Here is a 22,715-nt window from a genome sequence, read left to right on the forward strand (position 1 = left end):
GAAAGATGCCATCTCGGCCAGCCTAGAGCACACCAGCGGAGAGGAGAGCTGAGGTCCATTGATCCTGAATTCCCAGGCCAAAGAAGATCTCCCTTCCTTCTGCAGTTACCAGGCAGATTACAGCCTCCCATCACGCTGACCAAGCATTAGCCACAAAGCCCAGTGCACAGGTGAGTAAGACAGAGCAATGCAAGAAATGAAGTGGCCACAGATTCTAGAAGTCTCTTTTATGGTACCCTCTTCTAGGGTGGCCCTGTCCATCCCTCCCATCCCTAATCAGAGGGTAGGGTTATTAGAGGCAATGGGGCCTGTGCCTCCAGACAGAAGATGCAACTGAGTATTTATAGGAAGGTTTCCCTTAAGTACTTCTGAAGGGGTGAGGACATAATTGTTCTTCTGCTTCTTAAACTTTAATTTGCCTATGAAATATCTTGAGGTCTGGTTAAAATGCAAATTCTGATTCAGAAGGTCTGGGGCTAGGCCGGAGGTTCTGCATTTCTACCAAGCCTCCAGGGGACGCTATTACTGCTGATCCATAGACCATACTTTTATTAAGGAGGGTTAAAGCACAAAAAGTAGCCAGAACAAAGAAAGGAAAGAAGGAGGGAGGGAGAGAGGAAGGAGGGAAGGGGGAAGGAGGGGAGGGGGAGGGGGGGAAAGAAAGAAGGAAAACTGAAGACAAAAGAACCAATGTACGCTGGCAAATCCAATTCTCACCTCTCTCTTCTACTGTGGATCCAGCTCTCAACTTGGACCAAGTAAGAGTCTGCTCACAGGGTAAGAATTCCCCAACCTGATCACAAGTATTACCATTTCCCAGACAACCTAACTCATCTACATCTTTGCGTTAAGACGCTGATCTTTGCGCTAAGACACTCATCCACCCTTTGCAGTAAGAGCCCCTACAAAAGACACAAAACTGTCAAAGGGAGGACATTTGGACCCATTAGCATCTTAAGGGACACACTGTAGATTTCTTAGTAGCATCTGGAGAAATAGTGTAAGTAAGAGTCCTTGACTTCGAGTCAGACCTAGATGCTAATCCCAGACCTGCTTGGAATCCTGTACAAGTCCCTACTGTTTATTCACTAAATATTTAGTAAGCACTTACTATGTGCTAGACACTGTTCTAGGTGCAGGGGATACAGCTGTGAACAAGAGAGGCAAAGCCCTGGTTCTCATGGAGCTGAAAGTCTAATAGAGGAAGACACAAGATAATAAATACACAACATGTCTAGAGTAGACTGCTCTGGTTCTGGAGAAAAATAAAGCAGGGCAAGGAGATACAAAAGGATGGATTGCTATTTTATATAGGGTTGTCAGAAAAAGCGCCTTTGATAAAGGGGCATCTGAGCACAGACTGAGGGTAAGAGAATGGGCAGCGTCAATATCTGGGGAAGACGTTCCAGGCAGAAAGAACAAGTGCAAAGGCCCTGAGGCTCGGCTTCATCATCTCCAAAATAAAGAGGTAAGGAGACAGGATCTTTGTGATACAGTTCTAAGGTTCCAGAGTCTGCCAGCCAGGAGCAGGAGAGACTTTGGAGGTTGGGGGAAATGACCTGTGCTGTGTGAAAAGGCCAGGGTGGTGAAACCTACAGGCCACCTTGACAGCCCCCTCCTTTTTTACAGTCTTATACGTCTCTCATTCCAACTCTGTTTCGAGGAGCAAATCACCCCGTTGTTTTTAAGAAACAAAAATAATCTGTCCTCTTAAGGGAGAGATATTTTAAAACCACTGAATGGATTTTTCCTTCCCAGCTTTTTTTTTTATTGATACATCTCTTCTCCTTCCAGTTCTAAAATAAGCACCCTGTCTGCCCATACACTAATCCAAAGGCAACACAGTGCAGATGGCGTGGGCCTGGGGAGAGCCAGGCGGAGGTTGCTTGGAAGGCACCAGACCCGGAGAAAAGACACCAAGACAGCCTGACCAGCCTGGCCTCGCCCATGGCCTGCTTCCTCCGAATCCAGGTGACGAGACGTTCTTAAAAACAGCAGTGGAATGTGGTGAGAGTTGGCATTTGCAAATGACAAATTTCTGACCGAATTCCAGTTCTTTGGAATGGAAAACCAGCAGTTTCCTGTTACAAAATGTACCAACAGTTCATGTCTAATACATGGGTGTGGGCAATGCATATACTTCACATCTAAATTTGGCTAAAAATATATCAAAGCCGGCATATTTTTAGCCAGGTAAACATTTCTAGGGACTAGGTCAAATTTATATTGGTTCTGCTCTGCAAGCCAGAAAAGAAATGATTCCAAATGAGTGAGAAGCAGGGACCCAAGGGGAAAACCACACAGTTCCCCCAGGCAAATTGGGAGTCACTGATTCTTACTGACCATCTCCCGTTTGGGAGTGCTTCCCAGGACTAAATAGTTTGTCCTTTCCCACTACAGAGGCAGCATCTTTTTTTTTTTTTTGTGGTACGCGGGACTCTCACTGTTGTGGCCTCTCCTGCCGCGGAGCACAGGCTCTGGACGGGCAGGCTCAGCGGCCATGGCTCACGGGCCCAGCCGCTCCGCAGCATGTGGGATCCCCCCGGACCGGGGCACGAACCCGCGTCCCCTGCGTCGGCAGGCGGACTCTCAACCACTGCGCCACCAGGCAAGCCCGATGCAGCACCTTTTAAAGAACAGAGCCCCAGGCTACTTTAGGAAGGCAAGTCTTAGTTGGGTTTTACTACATCTCCTGCTGAAGAACCTTAAACAAGTTGTTTTCCAGCTCTGTGCCCTCATCTTTCTTCCCCGCCCTCAACTAGATTTGGGAGTAGTTAGAAGCGGCACAGAGGGAGGACCACACAGTGGGTAAGGATGCATGCTCTGCCAGCACTAATGAGTTTCAGGCCTGGTTCCTCCATTTATAGGTGGGTGACCTTGGGCAAGTTGCTTATGGTCTACCTGCCTTGGTTCACCTGTAAAATGGAGAGAATAACAAAAGTGCTTACCTCAGAGGTTATTGCTTTTGTGATGATTAAATGGGTAAATCCATATAAAATGCTTAGAAGAACACCCAGCACATAGTAAGTGCTCAGTAAATAAGTGATCTTATCTACCCCATGCCAGGCATTTTTATATACACTATTGCTTTGATCTGCATGACCCACTGAAATGCGACACTTTCCCTCAAGCACCGGAGGTTTGGTAGGACTGACTTGTCCAAGCTGCAGTTCAACAACTATTTATTGAGGGCCTACAGTGTCCCAGGCCCTACACCAGCACTGGGGAAGTTAGATGTCCAGTAAATAAATGGGGAGCTAGGATCTTAACCTAGGTCTCTCTGACTTCCGGCCTGGGGGTGGGGCTCTAAGGTGTTTGGTAGAAAAAGCACAGATGTGAAATTAGAGAGTTCCAATACTGACTCCGTGTGATCTCGGTCAAGTTACTGACCTCCTTTGCACCTCGTACATGAAACTGATGAAATGCCACCAGCCTTATCACATTGTGGTGAAGCTTAAATGAGATGATGTATGGACAGTGGCCCATAGGAGGTGTTGAATCGTGGTCTGTTGCCACAATTATACGATCCACAAAGAGGGCCTGCTGATCCACTGAGCCAAATGCAAAAGCTTTCAAATATGAAAGAATTAGGAGAACAGACTTGTGGTTGCCAAGCAGGACAGGGTTAGGGGATGGATGGATTGGGAGTTTGGGATTAGCAGATGCAAATGATTATATACAGAATGGATAAACAACAAGGTCCTACTGTATAGCACAAGGAACTATATTCAGTATCTTGTGATAAACCATAATGGAAAAGAATATGAAAAAGAATGTATATATATGTATAACTGAATCACTTTGCTCCACAGCAGAAATTAATACAACATTATAAATCAACTATACTTCAATAATTTTTTTTAAAAAACAATACTTAACTACTTAGTAGATGGAGGGGAAAAGAACATAGCTTAGAGCTGGTTCTAATTCTTTTTTTTTTTTTTTTTTAATTTATTTATTTATTTTTGGCTGTGTTGGGTCTTCATTTCTGTGCAAGGGCTCTCTCCAGTTGTGGCAAGTGGGGGCCACTCTTCATCGCGGTGCACGGGCCTCTCCCATTGCAGAGCACAGGCTCCGGACGCGCAGGCTCAGTAATTGTGGCTCACAGGCCCAGCCGCTCCGCGGCATGTGGGATCTTCCCAGACCCGTGTCCCCTGCATCGGCAAAGCAGACTCTCAACCACTGCGCCACCAGGGAAGCCCCGGTTCTAATTCTTTAAAACATCAGGCACTTCAGAGCAGTACATCTGATTGCCATGAGTGAGGTGGAAAGAACACTGGGCCAGGAGTCAGGGGGCCTGGATCCCAGTTTTTGCTCTGCCCTCAAAGCTGGGTGACCATGGGCAAGTCACACCCCACTCTGGGCTATGTTTCCCCATCTGCACAATGGAGCTTTGGGAATAGATGGCCTCCAAGGTCTACACTGTCTCAGACATCCCAAATTATCTAGTCCATAGAGGCACAGATCACTAAGCAGACATCCAAGGAAGGCTGATTCTTCTAAATCTGTTTTTGTCACCCAAATGGTACTTTTCCCTCCAGGGCTTGCCTTCCTCTGTCCAGAGACAGTTAACAAGCAAAGTTCACACACTGGAAGGTCTGACAGCTCCAGGATGCTCGTGGCCCACATTTTTTGACGTCAACGTGCGTCACTCTCAGGTCTGAAAAGAATCAACGCAAACCAGTGTGAAATGGGGACTGTCTGCAGAGCTGCAGCAGGAGGACAGGAAAGAGGTCCTGCCAGCTGTCAGGCACATGGCCCTGCCCAGCCCACCAGCACTGACCTGGGGAACAGCAGCCACAGCGGCAAGAGGAGACCATGCCCAGATTGCAGCAAGATGTGAGCAAAAGCGAACGGGGCTCCTCGTTCTGTAAATGCAGAGCCTCTGGCAAGAGGCTGGGACAGGCACAGGAGGCCCTGACAAGGAGGAGACGGTGAGGGGGCCAAGGCCAGGGAAATGGGGAGCAGGCTGCAAGGAGAAGAGGGTCTGGAGGTTCGGTTTTCTAAAGCAGCACCCCAGGATGGGATTCAGGCCTCTTCCAACTCCTGGCAGAAGAAGGCAGCGGTTAAGAGCACAGACTCTGGACTCAGAAACACCAGGTTGGAATCCTGCCACTGTTCACACCAGCTGTGTGACCTGTAAAAGTCCCATGACCCTTCTCAGGCCTCTGCCCACGGACTCCTCACTTTTCTCCTTACTGATAAGACAAGATGAATAGCATGGGAGTTAGTGTGAGGATTAAGTGAGATTTCGTATGGAAATGGCACATACGTGGTTGCTGAAATCATTATTCCTGGAAGGCTTGTCCTATTCTCTTTTCTTAACCTACTAAAATCCTTCAGAACCCTTCTCAGGTCCCCCTTCCAAAGTTAGTGGTGGGGGTGGGGATGGAATCTGCCAAAGCCCTCCGAAGCCCATCCAACCCTTCCCGTCTACTGTACCGCCATGACCACAGCTGGACAGACCTTCTTCCAGTGGAGCAGCCAGCCAGTCTGGATGCTATAAACAGTCTTGTGTAAAGAATCTGCCTTTTCCTGCTACCCAACCAGGTGAGTTTTCCCAAGACCTGGCGTTGGAAAGCTTTGACACTGGCCTCACTTGGCCACCCACCATCATGGGATCATCTCAGCTCACATGTCAAGAGGGAGTTCTGCAGAAGCCACATGGCTTAGCCGCAACTTCAGGAACACAGCTAGTGCTCAATACCCACTCAATCCTGTTTTTCAACTCTTTCTTTTATCTTCGCCCTCCCATCCTTCTTTTCTTCTGCAAATAGGAACTAAGAACCTACTATGTGTTGATGCTGTACCAGCAGAGATCATGAGAGACACATCCCTGAACCCACAGAAGCCACGGTCCAGCTAAATAAGCAACCATAGTCCAAGCGATGGGGGCTCAGAGCATGCTACGGGAGAACACAGGGCAGGTACTGCATCCAGACTGTGGTGGCGGCACAGGGCTTCCTGGACAAGGCGGCACCAAGCCTGAACTCGAATGGGTGAAGGTTGGGACAGGTTTAGCCAGGCCAAGGAGTTCTAAGTAGTGAGGAGAGAAAGAGCTTAAAGCAGACAAAGGAGCCTGCTTCCACTCATACTCCTCGTCTGCTTCATGCCCAGATGAGTAAAATTCAACCAGGTATTTTCATATTTTAAAAGAGTTCCTCATTAAAAAAAATCTCTTTTATACTTTCATCCTTGGAAACATCTTAGATTTTTATAAGGGATTATCAAATCAACCTGGATCTTATGATTTCCATGAAATTTCAGCAACCCTTCTCATAAAAGAAGAGGAATTAAGCCAAGATTCTCACACTACACCAGAGATGGGAGATAAGGAGTCCAGATCCTAAACCCAGTGAAACAAACTTGGCCAGGCTATTTACTGTGAGTACACACACACACACACACACACGCACACACTCCTACCTCATATATGTTCTCATGGATACACCACAGATGTCAAGGGGATTGCTAATGTATACTCTTTAGCCAAGCCTTTGTTTTGCTTCCCAACATTTTATTTTGAAAAAGTTCAAACGCAGAAAAGTTGAAAGACTTGCACATATATCTTCACCTAGATTCACCAGTTGTTAACATTTTACAACATTTGCTTTCTCCTTCTATCTACAGATATGCTCACCTTTTTTTTTTCCTAAACCATTTGGGAGTTAGTTGCTGACATCAAGATACTTCACCTCTAAATATAGCAGCATGTATCTCCCAAGAAAATGGACATTTTCTTACATTATCCCCAAACCATTAACATCAATGGAGTAATACTATCTAACATACAATCTGTATTCAAATATCACCCATTGTCTCCCAAATGACCTTTCCAGCATTTATGGCTTTGCTTGTCAAGGATCTCTCATTGGATTTGGTTGTCATAGCTCTTTAGTCTCCTTTTCTAGAATAGTACCTTTTAAACTTTTTTGTTTCTCATGACATTATCGGTTTTGAAGATCCCAGGCCTGTTGTCTTAAAGACGACCCATAATCTGAATTTATCTGATTGTTTCTGCATGCCAACAAATGATCAAATTCCCCATTTTTCCCTTCCTCTGTCCAGAACCAGCCCTGCCAGTTACATAGTGATAACACCTTAGTGGACCTTGTGGCATCAGAACACTTAGAATTTTACAAATCCCAGAGAGTTTAACTGATATGATGAAGCAGCTAATGTTTATTTAATATTGAATGAATATATTCAGTATTTCTAAATTCTGGGGCGGAGGGGAGGAGCCAGATGTCATATATACCACACCAAAGGAGACTTTCCAGCAATTTACTTTGATCCCGTATTAACAATGCTTTTTCAGATATTTTTTAAAAAGTGCTTTCACACTTGCTATTTAAGAACCTTGACTTTGAGGTCAAACAGATAAGGCTTCAAATCCTGAGTCTGCCACTTAACCAGCTGTGCTAGTTGGAAAAGTAGCTTAACCTCTCTTACCCTTGGTTTCCATAAAGGGTATTTATGGTGTAAGATGTTTAAACCAGAGTCTCATTCATAATAATTACCTCTATTAAGCTTTACAACAACTCTTCAAAAACAGTAGAGCAAGTATCATCCTACTCATTTTATAGATTAGGCAACTGAAGCTCAAAAGACAATGTAACTTATTGAAGGTCATGCAGTAAAGCATCTAAAGAGACAAAATTAGAACCAAAGTTGCTGATTCCCAGAGCTGTCATTTCTATCCTCCTCAGGAAGTAGCTTCTACGTAACGGAATGTTGGGAGGATTAAATGAAATGATGCATGCCTGGAGCTATGCATTATGCTGGTAAGAGGCTATGCTCCGTCAGTGTCAGTGCCCATTATTATAACTATTTTTCCTGTGTCACACTCTCCTAACTGATTTTGTTCAAAGGCTCCAAAAGAACTTTATAATCATCTTGACCAAGCCCCCTTTCCTACCCTATCTTCTCTTCCACCAAGACAGGGGAGGTTGGAACAAACCAAAATTCACTAAAGGTATGAAGGTTTCACTTAGAAGGAGAGAGAAAATATCCTGAGGCTGTGGGGCTACTGTTTGCAAAACACAAAAGAGGTCTGTTTTCCTTGGGAAATGGAGCACTAAGTCGTGAGTCATTCTTTAGGTTCTGCGTGGGCGACTTGGGGTTCCTGCGAAAACTTTTGTGTCACTCACTAGTGTCTTGTGTGGACTGAAGCACAAAAGCCTGACCCAGTTTTGTTCCCCAAATCACATGAACCATTCTGCCCAAGACATTCTAGGAACACACTGTCCATCTCCTTGAACAATGTGACCAAGAGACAGAGTCACCATTGAAAGTGGCCCCGTGGCTATCAGTAAAACACCACTGGGCAGCTGGCCATGCCTTGGGGCACCTTAATGGCCAAGCTGATCACGAGGTTCAGCTCCCACCACAATCGTGCCAGCAGTAAGGGAAGAGGGCTTTCCTTCTGCCTTCAGAACAACAAGAAACCATTCAGAAGCCCAGTCAATGGGACTGTTCCATTCTTGGTCCTGGGCAGTGCTGTCAGATTGGCCAGCTCCACTCAGTCACCTTGACAGTGGCAGCTCAGACTGGGTGTACAAAGGAGGTTCCAATTACGTTTGGTTTGCAGCAGATCCCTCAGCCTGGTTAGTGCTATAGAGATGGCATGTTTGGGACCAAAGTGTGGAGGTTTCATTTCACAACTCTGGATATGACTACATTAATTTACTCTTGACTCTGACTCTCATTCATCTGACCAAAGCCCCGCTATGCCCTCTGCTTTCACAGTGCAAGCCACCTGTCCTCCATGTAATCAACCGTGCACTTGAGAGGCAGAGAGGTAGCGTAGAAAGAACACAGGCTTGGAATGAGGCAGATCTGGTTTCCACACTTGGCTCTGACCTTGGGTAATAAAAATAGGCAATATCACATATTCCTTCCTTATTGCACGCCAGGCTCTGTGCTCAGCAACTTACCTGTATTATCTCACTGACTCTTCACAGACGACCTATAAGCATCATCATTTCTGCTTTATAGATGAAGACACATTTAGAGATGTTAAATAACTTGCCCAAAGCCTGGATTTGAACCCAGGTCTGTCTCTCAGTTAAGTGTAATCTACCATTTAAAACTGTCTCCAAGTGATAACTTCCTCTGGTCTCAGCTTCCTCATATGAAAGGCATGGGCCACTTTACATTTTACCCAGTTTCTTGTGCTTCACATTAAATTTCATATACATATAAAATTTATATATACACAAAATCATTTATATATATATATATGTGAAATCACGGCAGTCTACTACTACCTGGCACACAGCAGATGCCCCATAACTACTCCCTTCCCTGCTGATGAGACTGATTCTAAGAAATAAGAGTCTCTGACCTTAAGCCAAAATCTCACTGGGTGGTTCGGCTTTTTCAGACTGGCTTCAGGAGCTTCACTAAGGCCTAATTAAAACACCTCTCTCAAGGCCACACCTCTCATGTCTTATAAGTAAATAAAATGGGACACCAAGACTTGGCGCTTCAATCTTGGTCACAGAGGAAGGGAGTATGAGAAGCGGGAAGCAAATCTAGCTACTCTGAAAGCTGGCAATTGGGCTGTAATTCCCCCAGCCTGGCCTTTGATGTGTGTGTGCTCACATGTGCTCATTACTTTAAGCTGCTCCATGTGTATATATTTGTATATGTGTGTGTATATATGTATATATACACATATCCAGAAGGAGATGTATTTATACACACATATATACACACGTAATGATACCCTAAATTAGCCACCAGTCCCACCCTTAAAGTGTCTTCAGAAAATTAACCCACGGAATAAGCAATAATACGTGAACTATAAACATTCTTGCATGTTGGCAGATAACCATGCTACACATTCCCCCTCCAAGAACCGAGGAAGAGAAGAAAGGGAATAACACAATAGCAGAAAAATGCACTAATCAAATCCATAATCAACTTTGATGATGGAGCGAGGATTCTAATCAAAACACAATGGGGCAAAGTTGCAACAGGTTGCAAGCTTGGAGCTGCGCTCTCTTCCCAGGGGCCTCGCCTGCGCTTTCTTTTTAAACATCTAAAACACCCACAGAGGATTTCAATCACTTCTAATTACTTTTTTAAAGAAACGAGTTGCAAGTTGAACCCCAGGCTCCTAAAAACAGGAAATATCAAAATATTATATATATAATTTTTTTCCCCTGCAACTGCTTCTTAAAAATAGGCTAACCTCTCCTCAAATAGCTCACAAGCATTCCTTATCTGAAGGTCAGCCGGACAGAGTTTCTGAACTAACACAGAGCAGATCTCTAAAACAATTCTTTGCACATGGTCATAATTTATATGCCATGTTAACAGAGCAGATGCTATAAATGTTCATTCTTGGGGGAAGGCCCAGGTATCCCAACACCAGGAGGGGAATTCGGGAGGGATGTGTGGCTGCAGAGCAGTTCCTCTCTCTGCGGGTCGAGCCCCTGCTGTAGGTTTGCGGGAGAGATTCAACGTGAGGGGTTTGGCAAGTCGACAGTGGGGCTGCACCTAAAAGCTAGCTGCTGGCTGCGTCAGGTCTTTTCACACTTGATGGCGATGGACAGCAGGCTTGGGGGAGAACAGGCTGTCACTGGCTAAAGAGAGTCGCTGCCTAATAAAAGCCACGAGACCCATGTCCTTTCCGCATCACTACCATGTTGGATATTCTGAACCCTAAGCTAATAATAATAATCACTGTCATTTCCCAAGGGGCTGTTATGAAACAGGTCTTTTATGGACACCATCCTTCCACCTTCTCATAACTACCCTGCACGCTCAGGATGACTACGGACCACGAAGGCAGCACGCAAATCCAATCACTCAACTGCAAGAAGCCTTTGTTCTTTGCTCATGACTACCTTTCAAAAGGAAGATACCAGATACGAAGCAATCACCTGTTAGGCGAAGGTGCGGCTTCCCGGTGGCGACACCCACTCCTGCTCTGCACCGCTGCGTGGCCCTGCTTCTCCTCCTTCCCTGGCATGCTCATCTCACCCCCTCTCCTCCCCAGCCAGCCATTCCTGCCCATCTCTGGAGCCCGCCATCTCCTGCCTCCTCCGTGAGGCCCTCAGGACTTCTCCAGCCATGGTGGCCTTTTCCTTCCTTTCAGCCCCAAGCATACCTCTCAGCCCTCTTCGTGTTGTGCTTGATGCCCTGGGTACATCAGTCATGCCTCCCAACTGGACTATAAGATCTCCAAGGCCCAGGCCGTGTCTTATCCCCCGTACCTCCGCCAGAGCATCCAGGAGGACGGCAGCTGTGAAGAGGGGAAGACCCCCAGCCTGGAAGCCAGACCAACCTGAGTTGGGCCCCCCACTCACCACCCTGGAGCAGGATGACCTAGAGCAAGTTATTCTACCTTTTGCTAAGTCCTGCGTACTCTTCCAGCTCAATGGCTAGAGCACTGCTCTTAGAAATCAGGGCCTGCGAGTAACTGGAAAGTCCCTATGACTCTCTCTCTATAGCATGCTGGTTTAGGACATGGAGTCCAGAGCCAGACTGTCTGAGTCCTAATTCTACTTCTGCTGCTCAAGGGGTTACTAACCCGGTCCTTGCCTCAGTTTCCTCATGTGTCAAAAGAGAATAATAACACTTGTCTCACTGGATTGTTGTAAGAATCAAATGAGGTCTTTTAGAACAATTCCTGGCACATAGGAAGTGCTATGTGATGACTCGCCATTATTATACTGTTGTAGTTAAAGAAGATGTTACAGGAAATTACTGTCGTAGAAAATGTTATATATGCTTTAAGTGTTACTGTAGGAATGAAATGAGATCGTATGTAAAGAGCCTGGCACATCAGGCACTTCCCTCATCTTCCCACCATGGCTGGTACTGTATTAGGCACGTGACAGATGCTCTGTAAATCCTCGCGGACTGAATGATACCTTCTCAAGGGCTTGACAGAACAAGCTATGCCTTTTCTCCCTGAGAGGCTGTCAGATCTACGTTCAACAGTGCCCCATCTCTTGGCTTAGCAATACGAATAGCTCGTTTTATCGAGTGTTTCCTAGTGGCTTGACACTAGGCTTTATACATGTTACTTATATATGTCTATACACATGTCTAAATGATGTATGTATATGTGTATATATCAACATATGTATATATGACACTTTACATATGTTCTTTTTCTTAATCCTCATAATTTGTGTGGTTGTTTAATGCCCATTTTTACAGATGGGAACAGTGAGGCCCAGAGAGGTTAATGGACTAGGTCACCAGCTAGTACATGGTGGAGACAGGATACCAGGGATATCCACCTGACTTTAAAGCCTGTGCTACTGACCACTGCACAACCCAGCCTTCTCCCCAAAGCCCCCTGAATAAAAGGGGAGTCAGATGCCATTTGCCATTTAACTCATCATCTCCTGAGTATCTTCTAGTGATAAACGCCAGGTTTTGAGTCCAGGACTACCAGATGTGTCAAGTCTGACACAGTCCTCGAGCCGTACGGAGAGGCCTTCCTGGATGTAAATGGACACCGTGTCAGGCAAAGAGGGAGGAAGCCTTGTCCAAAGACGGGAAAACCCCTTTTGCCAATGTCACTTGGACGCCAGGGTGAGGCAGTGAGACAAAGGATCTGTACCTGCCACAGAGAAGAGACGCCAGGAAGCTCGGCCATGAATAAAGAAAGGGCAGGCTGGTGAAAACCAGGATAGCCCACTGGGAAGTGGCCAATTTCCTCAGCAATCCATCCAAACCATCCATGTGGTCAGTACACAAGGTCCCACTGAGGGCGAGGCAGGTGGCGTGGGGGCAGCCAGGGGCCTGTGGGCCGAGGGCAAGGGAGAGAAGAAAAGCCTTGAGGGAACTGGACCACACCAGCTCCTCCGGCAGCAGCTGGAGATCATTTTTTCAGGAAGAAGAGGGATGAATCACCTTTCCAGAGCCTGCCCATGGCAAGTCCACCGACAGTGTTTGTTAAATGAAGGGTCAGATGGGCAACGGTAGAACAGCTGCCTGGGTAGCAACGATCCCAATGTCCACTTTCCCCCCTCATTCCTTGGGTCCTCCTCATCAGGCTGGAGGCTGTGTGTCACATCCCGGAGTCACTGCTCCGGCCTCCCGCATACCACCCACCACACCTCATCAGCCCCGTCTCCAAGGATGGAGGGGAAACCCTCACAAGGGTGCACCCCCAAGCTCATTCCCATTTCAGAGCCCACGTACAAACCTGTGCCGAAGGCAGAAAAAGAGCGCAGAGCACAAAACCCCGGCAGAGACAGGCCCTGGGAGCACTGGGGGAAATCTTTCTCCCACACACCATCACTCAAACCTGTCAGCTTCCAAACATGTTTAGCAAGTGCAGCAGCAAGGGGCATGCTTATCAGCCTGGCGTGGGAGCTTAATCTGCTTTGAGGGCCTTCTCCAACCCAGAGTTCCAAAAGTCTGCTTACAATTAGCTTCCAGCTCCAGTTCCTCCATCAGAAAGGCTAGGAATGTGTTGAGTTCTAGCCTCTGATCAGAGAAATCTCCAGGAGAAGGTGGAGACAGTGTCAGCAGAGAATAAGTGTCAAAAAGGTCAGCTGGTCTGTTGCCACTTCCCTGACACCAGCCCCAAACTACCTCCCCCGCTGGTTTCCCGCCTCTCCTGACCGGGACAGTCACATCCGTCAGGTCTGCCTGTCCCCAAAAGTCCCTGCTGACTAACGGCCAAGAAAATACAGCACGCCCCTGCTCCCTCCTACCAGAAGAGGAAAAAAGAAAAAAAAAAAAAAAAAAAGCAGCAGAAAGGGCAGGAGGCCAGGAGAACCTGATTGGCCCTTGCTGATTTCCTTAAAAGAGATTGCATGGCTAGGGCCCGTCACCCAGCCGAACTGGGTGATGCGGGCTCTGTCTGGAAAGGTAGAAGTCATCAATTCTTTTCATGTCATCCCCCCACCCCAGCCCCAGTCACCCGGGCTACCGGCACCAGGATCTGCTACCCAGGAAGGAGGGGCTTAGCTTCGGGCCGCCATTCTGAGGCAGGCACCCCCGCCCACCGCAACAGCCAGCCGAGACGCTAGGAGTCTCCAGCTGCCTGCCTCCGCTGGTGCACCGAGCACTTCTACTGCGGTCCCAGCACCATGCCTGGAATCCTGTCAACCCAAAGGATGGGGCAGGGGCAGGCATCTTCACGACGAGGCGAGCAGGTACACTGCCACCCCCAGACCCCTCTACCTGGATCTTTCAGCCAGGCCAGAGGGCGCGGAGCCCAACGAGGCCTCGGACTATTCCTTGGCAGGGACAGAATCTCTGCAGAACCGACACACAGACAGACAGACACTGCAGCAGTCACTGCCTTCTTGGAACCAAGATCTCAACATGCAGAACCTGACATTTCCAGTGCGGCACAGTTTTGAGAACACCCTGACCGTGCCCGCCAGAAGGAAGCCGCAGACGTAACCGCACCCCGGTCTCACAGAGCTCCTTAAGGCAAACCTCGGTCACCCGGCCACACCCACTGGCCAGCCCACTCTCCGCGCGCATCCCCCAATCTGCCGGCCTAAGTGGGACGGTTCCCTTCTCAGCCCACATGGTAGCCCTGTCCCCTATTCGGCCATGCCAACCCCCCCCCCCCACCAAGCATTCACCCTTCTCCCAGAACAGTGCCCCGGCACACAGCACCTCTCACCTGGGTATCGAACCCGTTTTCCACCGAGCCGCTCATCCGCAGCGGGAGCCCCTCCCCCGCCGGCTCCTGCAGCCCCTGCGATTTCAGGGGGATCTGGCTAGGGTAGGCGGTCTTGCTCACCTCCACCTTGCTTCCTAACTTGAGGTAGCAGGGCTGGGGGCCCGCCCGGGCTGGGGGCACGTGCAGGATGGGCGCGGCGCTGTGCACGGGTTTGGGCAGTCCCGACTTCATTTTGGAGGCGACCAGGATGGCCGGCATCTTCTCCCGGGGCTTCGGCTTTCCCAGCACGTCCCTGGCAGCGGCGGCGGAGGCGACCGCTAAAGGCAGCGCGGGCAGCAGAGCAGGCGCCGGGCTTCGGCCCGAGAGGCGCCCACCACTAGCCGAGGGAAAGAAAAAAATATCCCCGGGTCGGGGATCTCGGAGCAATCCGGCGAGCTCGCCTTGGTCGCGGCGCTCAGCTGGTCCCACCTGGACGGATGCTGCAGCCGGGTTTCACGCCCCTCCTGGGCGGCCTGTTCAAGGGCTCCGGGTGCTCAGGAGCTGTTGCCTCCTGCGATTCTCCTCCTGGGAACTCGAGGCTTGGACGCCCATATTAACTTGTCACTGCATCTCCGAAGTGAGGAGGCCCCTTCGGAAGAGAAGCGGCGGGGACCCACGCCTCCCGCTCAGGGAGGCTGCGGGTGTGAGCGGGCGAGCTAAGGAGCGAGCAGCTGGGGAAAGGAAAGAACGATAGTGGGGAGAGGGAGGGCGCACGGAGCCCAAGACGTCTTCACCGAGAGGCAGCTGCCGCCCTGATTGCGAGCACCGCAGTGTCACCCGCTACGCAGAGCCGCGGCGAGAGCCCCCGAAAGGTCTCTCTACGCGTGACAGTCACCACTGCTCAGAAGCCCGCCGGACAGATAGCACCTCGGCGCCTGCGGGTCTGCACATGCTCCGTGCGTTATAGCGCAGCAAGGCTGTGGCCGTGGGGCGCGGGCACCGGGACGCGCGGCTGGCGGGCTGGGCAGGGCAGCGCAGCGCTCGCGAGCGGCCGCCGCGCTTCCCGGGAAGGCTGCGCTGGCTGCGGGGCTCCGCGCAGGGTAGGACAGGCTGCTACCCGCGCTGCTGCGACGCGCGCTGACAGCCCGGGCCGCCCCGGCGCGCCGATTGGTCCGTGGCGGGCCAATCTGCAGCCGCGGCTCTCACTGCAAAGGGGGGCGTGGCCTCAACTCCCGGGCCGCCGCCGAAAGTCTGGGGCCGCGCTTGGCCGCAAGTACAAAGCCAGCTGGTGGCCGTTCTGCAGCGCTGCTCGGGCTTCGCGCTCCCCCGCGGGCTGACACCCCCGCGTCCCTGAAACCTTTTGAAAAATGCCCTTTCGAACGCAAGCGCCCGCCTCGGGGCCCCGCGGGGAAGGCTCCGGGGAAGTTTATTTCCTTTTTAAAATTGTTCTGGTCACCTTAACGGTCTGAGGCTTCCGGAGTCGCGCCTGCAGCCCCGCGGCCCCCCATCTGGTCTGGGCAGGGCCGTTCCTCGTCTCCCGCGTTAAGGACGCGCCAGCCATTTCTTCTCTTTTCTGCCAGCTCTTCCAGGCGGGCCGGGGGGCCTCCGAATAGCTTCCTCTCCAGCTTTCAAAGGCTGCACATTTCACTTAACTATTTGAAGTATTTATAGGCACATACAATACCCCGCGAAGCCTCCCGCCCCAAGACGGTTCCTCCTTGCAACCTACCACAGACTGGCCAGAGGAAGCCAGGAGAAGCTCCATGACCCCGGCGGGCTCGGGCTAAATTCTGCTGCGCTTCATGTAGGAGCCCCTCCCTGTCCGCACCTCGGACGCACTGGCCCTACAGGTTCCTCGACTTTAATTCACCTGAGGACTTCTCTCCTGTCCCAGGTGCTCTATGGGTTCCTCGCTGAGAGTTGGAAGAGATGACACAGGCAAGCCAGACCCCTCATAGATGAGAAGCCCGCCCCCACCCCCGTAGAACTACCTGGATTTAAATCGGGCAAGTTCTCTGACTTTACATACATCCTTACAAAGCTTCGGTTCTCACTGGGAGTAAGGAAGGGGTTTGATTACATATACATAATATACTGTTGTTTGGTTAAATGAGATCGTTCATTACAGTCATTTAGCACAGGTACTTAGCTATGTGAGAGACCAGTAAGTTGGGTATTATTATCCCTATTATTAAATTACTGCTTCTGCAAACCCCCCCCCCCCCCCCAGTCATCTCTGTTTATAAGCTGTTTCTCTTCTCTGGCTCTGAGATACAGGTTTTCACAGTATGCCCACCCTATAGCCTGATTTTCAATGCCAATAGCATTGATTTGTCATTATCCAGATCGTAGGAAATAAAGTTTTAAAACAATCTCTCAAAGCAGCATTAAGAAATAAGAAGGCCTCTTACCCTGGCCTGCTCCCTCTCCTATCTTATCTCCACCCATTCTATGCAAATGCACACAGTCTTGTACACAATTTCAGGTATTCCTCCCTCTGAAGGAAAGTTATGGAAATATACTGCAGTCTTTGACTTTAAAGGTCATGGAGATATTCCAAAGTATTTCCATGGCATTAATGCAGTTTTTCTCAAACTGTGGTCCCCAGACCACCAGCAGCAGCATCAACACCTGGAAGCTTGTTTGATAAGCCCCACCCTAGATCTTCTAAACCAAAAGTTCTGGAGCTGGGGCCCAACAATCTAGGTTTACCAAGTGTTTAACCCAGTGATTCTGAAGCACTCTGAAGTTTCAGAGCTTCCACCCTAATGAATGTATCATGTATTCAGTGCTCATCCAGGGCCACTTAAACCTTAATATACATAAGAATTATGTATCTTGCTAAAATACAGATTCTGATTCAGTAGGTCTAGAATGGGGCTGAGGTTCTGGTTTCTGAATAAGCTCCCACAGGACACCCAGGCTGGTGGTCTGGAGCTCACACTGAGTAGTAAGGCTAATCCGTAGGTAGCAAAATGGGCTCATCTCAAGGGCCATCTCTAGCTAACCGACTTTCTGTCACACTGTGCTGAAAAGAATTCCAAGGGTGCATGTATCTAGTTAAGTTGGAAACAGCAGCCTGATCAATTAATAATGTCTGTCATGGGTACAGAAAGAGACCTAGTGACATACATGCTATGTATCTGCCATCTTGGATCTCCCATTTAAATCGTATTTGTACCAAGGTCATTTTTTTGGATTCTGAGACCCTCAAATATGTACTAATATGAAAAATAATGCATTCTTTTTTGAAAAGTACCTCTTCCTAATACTCTAGGATTTGGTAAACATATGACGGTTCACCTTAACCTTATGTGACTTATTTAAAGTCTGATAACTTCTCATCTTTCTTGATGGAAAAGGAGTGAATCTTTTAGTCTACTTCCAAATTTCTTTCCTGGCCTCTGCATCCCTTTAATAATTTTATTTGCTCTTTCCTGGAACATTTTTCATCTCCCTTTATATCTTTTCTGTCTTTCCCTCATTTTCCTTCTTTAAAGCAAAATAATTTGTCATTATAACCAGACAAAGGGGGAAAAAAAGCTATATTTTCCCTGAGGCAAAAGAGATAATTGCAAGATTCCTCCTTAAATAAGATCGTCTCAAATTATAAAAAATGTCCCATAGGACTTGGCTGGTGGCGCAGTGGTTGAGAGTCTGCCTGCCGATTCAGGGGACACGGGTTCGTGCCCCGGTCTGGGAGGATCCCACATGCTGCGGAGCGGCTGGGCCCGTGAGCCATGGCCGCTGAGCCTGCACGTCCAGAGCCTGTGCTCCGCAACGGGAGACGCCACAACAGTGAGAGGCCCGCGTATTGCAAAAAAAAAAAAAAAAATGTCCTATAAAGTTACTCCTTCCACACAGATGCTGTGTTAACATGAATGAAGTCATTTTAAATCAATAAGTCTGGCAAGCACTGGCAGCTAAAGAAGTCACTGGTTCAGAGTATGGCAAACTGCTTTGGAAAGAACACACTATCCAGGGTTTTTTTAAACGTTATTTTTAAAAGAATGATATGCACTGTGGATAGCCCACTATTTTATTTTTTTAATTAATTAATTAATTAATTATTTTTGGCTGCTTTGGGTCTTCGTTGCCACACGTGGGCTTTGCGGCGAGTGGGGACTACTCTTCGTTGCGGTGCGTGGGCTTCTCGGTGTGGTGGCTTCTCTTGTTGCGGAGCACGGGCACTAGGCACACAGGCTTCAGTAGTTGTGGCACATGGGCTCAGTAGTTGTGGCTCGCTGGCTCCAGAGCACAGGCTCAGTAGTTGTGGCGCACGGGCTTAGGTGCTCCACGGCATGTGGGAATCTTACCGGACCAGGGCTCGAACCCGTGTCCCCTGCATTGGCAGGTAGATTCTTAACTACTGCGCCACCAGGGAAGTCCCGGCCCACTATTTTAAATCCCAACTTTGACAACCTTCTCTCTTTTTCTCTTTTGGACTATAAACTTTCAAAATCTCCCAATTTGAAACATATTATGAAAGCTCCCAGGACCACTGGGTCATCATCCAAAGAGTTTGGCAGTTCTCTGGCTGTAAGAACCATCCTCAGGTCAGGATATGCCAGCTGTACTGCTTTCTGATCCTATACATCAGCCACTGGTGAGTAGCTGAGTGTAACTTGGGCTTTGGAGCTGACCTGCAAGTGACCAGCCCCATCAACCCATCCTTTATCTGACTGAAAGACCCCTGGCTGCTCCTGACCTCCCAAGAAGACAGTCCTAAGACAGCCTGAAACATCTAAACCCCAGCCTACCACAAAAAGAAAAAAAAAAATGCAGGAATCTGGGGAAAGAATCAACAGACTCTTGGAGACCCCTACTATAAATGAAGAAGGAACATGTTGCAAGACTCTAGAATAATATAAAAAGCAAACATTCTTGAATTTATTTGAGAGTAAAAGAAAATCAGACTAGCTTATTTTCAAAAATACACTTTTCCTTAATTTTTTATGGCATGGGTTGGCAACTTATGACACCTATCTCAGCACTGGCACAAATGCTCACCTTTTGGTAGTGGCTGAAGTGAGAGCCCACCCATCTCAGACTGCAGAGAAGCTGGGGTAAGAACCTTAGAACAGCTATTTAGAAAGTCTGCTCACCCCCCCCACCCCGTCCACTTGCTTCGAATCTACCTTTTTCCAGATGGATGTGTGCAGATCAGTATGCCCAATGGTAATCTCTGGGTGGTTTTTTGAGAGCTGAAGACAGTGGCTTCTACCTGCAGGTGTGTAAGGAGTGTAAGGAGTATGTGTGAATGTGTGTGCACGTGTGTGTGTTTACAGGTGTTTGAGGCAATAGCCCTGACTAAATGTCAAACAAATATATGGTAAACCACTGGTTTATCTGATACGGTGTGGCTCAATCATTAACTCAATGAATAAACTGAGAGCCAACTATGTGCCAGGCTCTGGGCATTATGACGGGGAGCAAATAAGAATAAGTGCTCATTCCCTGCTCTCAAGGTTCAAAGAATGATGCAACTGCTGTTTCCAGCCTGAGGGTTGCCCTTTTCCACAACTGAAAAACTGAGAGAACAGGGCAAGCAAACAGGGAAATCAATGACAAGTAGTAGAACTAGCACTCCAATAGAAGCCTTAGAATAACTGGGGGTTAAAGGAGCAAAACCCTAACCGCACATCCCCAACAGACCTAGAATTCTGAATCTGCGTGTCTGCATTTTAAACAAGCGCTCATGGACTCTGAATCAGTTCTCACACTTGGCTTCACAGCCTCGGCTGTCCATTAGAGTCACCTGCGGAATTGAAAACACAGGGTTGCCTGGGCCCCACCCTGGACCAGTTAAATCAGACTCTGGGGATGGGTCCAAGCGTTTGTCTGTTAGTAAAGCTCCCGGGGGCAGGCAAATTGAAAAGTGCCGCTTTAAGAAATGCTACAAAGACTTCGCTCCCTCGGCACTTTAGAGTGGGGGATGACGAGGCAAGAACCTGGACAACTTTAATCAATGTGAACGGACAATCTGGAAAATCCCAGGCCTTCCATTACTTTCTGTGCAAGATCTTCTTTTTGAGAGACACACTCAGCCAGTCAAGCTGCCTGTGCAGCCCAAAGGCAGCTGGGTAATTGCCCAAGTGCTGCCTGGGAGTCAGCCATGCAGACGGCATCAAGCAGCCTGACCTCTGGTCAGTGCGGGCCCCCAGGCAAAGAGCCAGGATGCTCCAAGCTCCCTCCACCCATTTCCTCTTAGGGTTACTGCTTTCCTCCTGTGAGCCTTCCTGCCTACCCTCTGACTCTGCCCCAGGCACAGGGCCTGGTGAGCATCTACTAGCAGGGGGGCTCCTGGCCCTGGGAGAGGTGCATGGTGCTCAGGGTTCAGGGCTCTCTGAGGAGAGCCTGGAGCAGTTAACTCATGAAGGTCTGTGCTCAGAAAAGGTGTGCTGGCATGAAAAATCTCAACAATGGATAACAAAAATAATCATGTAGAACTTTGGTATGTACTTTGTGGTTCTTTTTCCTTTATTTGAAATGTATTTGTCGGGACTTCCCTGGTGGAGCAGTGGTTAAGAATCCGCCTGCCAATGCAGGGGACACGGGTTCGAGCCCTGGTCCGGGAAGATCCCACATGCCGCGGAGCAACTAAGCCTGTGTACCACAACTGCTGAGACCACGTGCCACAACTACTGAAGCCTGTGTGCCTAGAGCCTGTGCTCCACAACAAGAGAAGCCACCGCAATGAGAAGCCCGCGCACCGCAACGAAGAGTAGCCCCCTGCTTGCTGCAAGTAGAGAAAGCCCATGCACAACAACGAAAACCCAATGCAGCCAAAAATAAATAAATTTATCTTTTAAAAAAGTATTTGTCATGGGGGTATTTATGTTATTATTTACATACATGTTTGGCTACTGTTAAAACTTGCTAATATGTTTATGTGTGTTTACATACATATAAATAAATACGTTTATAAAGGGAAGGAGAAGGAAGGAATCACATCACACTAATAATAGCGGTTATTTCAGAGGAGCAAGTTAGGACTCTGGTCATTCCTTCTTATTTTTCTATCACTGTTTTAAAGGGTTGGGATTATGGTTGATTTCAACTTAATTTTCCATGAAGTTTTTCTTCATTTTTCAAATAAGTATCTTTACTCATTTTAAACTTTTATTTATTCAAGGAACACTCATTACGCCCCATAACGAACAAAGCCCTGTGTCAGATGCTGGTGATATAGAAGTTAGCTAGCTTATATCCATCTCTGCCCTCTACCTTTTCAGGCAGGAGGGATGAGTCCTCTCCCAAACAAACAGACAAAAGCTTTGTTAGCTATAAAAGATTAAAATCCAGTTTTAGTTAAACTAAAATCCAGTTCAGTTAAATCCAGTTTAGTTATATATATACATATATACGATCTATATACAGTTGGCCATCTGTATCCGTGGGTTCCAGGTCCACAGATACAACCAACAGCAGATGGAAAAAAAAAAAATCCAGAAAGTTCCAAAAAGCAGAATTTGAATTTGCCGTGCCTTAGCAACTATTTACATAGTATTTACATTGTATTAGGTATTATAAGTAACCAAGAGATGAGTTAAAGTGTACGGAAGGAGGCTGTATGTAGGTTATATGCAAATACTACGCCATTTTATATATACGCTTTGAGCATCCCACAGATTTTGGTATCCGAGGGGGTCCTGGAACCAATCCCTCACATTTACTGAGGGATGACTGTAGATAGGAAAGTCACTAACAAGCAGGGTTCCCTCCTTCTAAGACAGCCAGAAACAGTTACTCCAGAGACCCTTTCTGTTTTCCCTTCCTTGCAGGGAAGCAGCTCCTAATAGAATCCTCCTCTGCAGAAGTGCCAAGACCACCCCTTAGCAGAGGGACTAGGAAATCCTTCTCTGACTGGCCTACCTAGCTGTCCCTATTAGCCACGACGCTAGCCTGAAGACAGAGTCCTCATCTTGCAGAAAGAGAGAAGATGGAGAAGAAAGTAGGCCCCTGTATGCCTGAAACGAACCCTGCTGGGCAAATGTAAAAAGGAATTCTAGTTCACACTACCCCTTGGCTGCGTGAAAGCTGGTCTAAAAACTGTCAACAATGCAGAGACACCCGTGAGGATCTTTTGCGCCCTGAGATCATTCGAAGCCACTAAACATAA

At 48.1% G+C, this 22,715-nt stretch overlaps 1 protein-coding gene across 13 annotated transcripts in view; it reads right to left on the reverse strand.

Moving 5' to 3' along the window:
• The window catches only part of NAV2 (neuron navigator 2), an 856,213-nt gene that overhangs the window by 382,801 nt on the left and 450,697 nt on the right, over window positions 1-22,715 (reverse strand). For 3 of the 13 annotated variants that reach the window (XM_027115197.1, XM_027115193.1, XM_027115204.1), the window contains exon 1: window positions 14,615-15,634. The exons of 1 other annotated variant lie outside the window; for it this stretch is intronic. In XM_027115197.1, coding sequence (XP_026970998.1) covers window positions 14,615-14,872 — 258 coding nt within the window. In that variant the 5' untranslated portion in view covers window positions 14,873-15,634. Of the gene's footprint in view, window positions 1-14,614; window positions 15,640-22,715 lie in introns of those variants that run through there. 9 more of the 13 variants (XM_027115200.1, XM_027115198.1, XM_027115194.1 and 6 more) reach the window with 5 other exon arrangements.

Source organism: Aethalodelphis obliquidens, unplaced genomic scaffold, assembly GCF_003676395.1.
Source record: "Aethalodelphis obliquidens isolate GAN/ISIS:26980383/991018 unplaced genomic scaffold, ASM367639v1 scaffold14, whole genome shotgun sequence".
In the NCBI taxonomy this organism is placed as follows: Eukaryota; Metazoa; Chordata; class Mammalia; order Artiodactyla; family Delphinidae; genus Aethalodelphis; species Aethalodelphis obliquidens.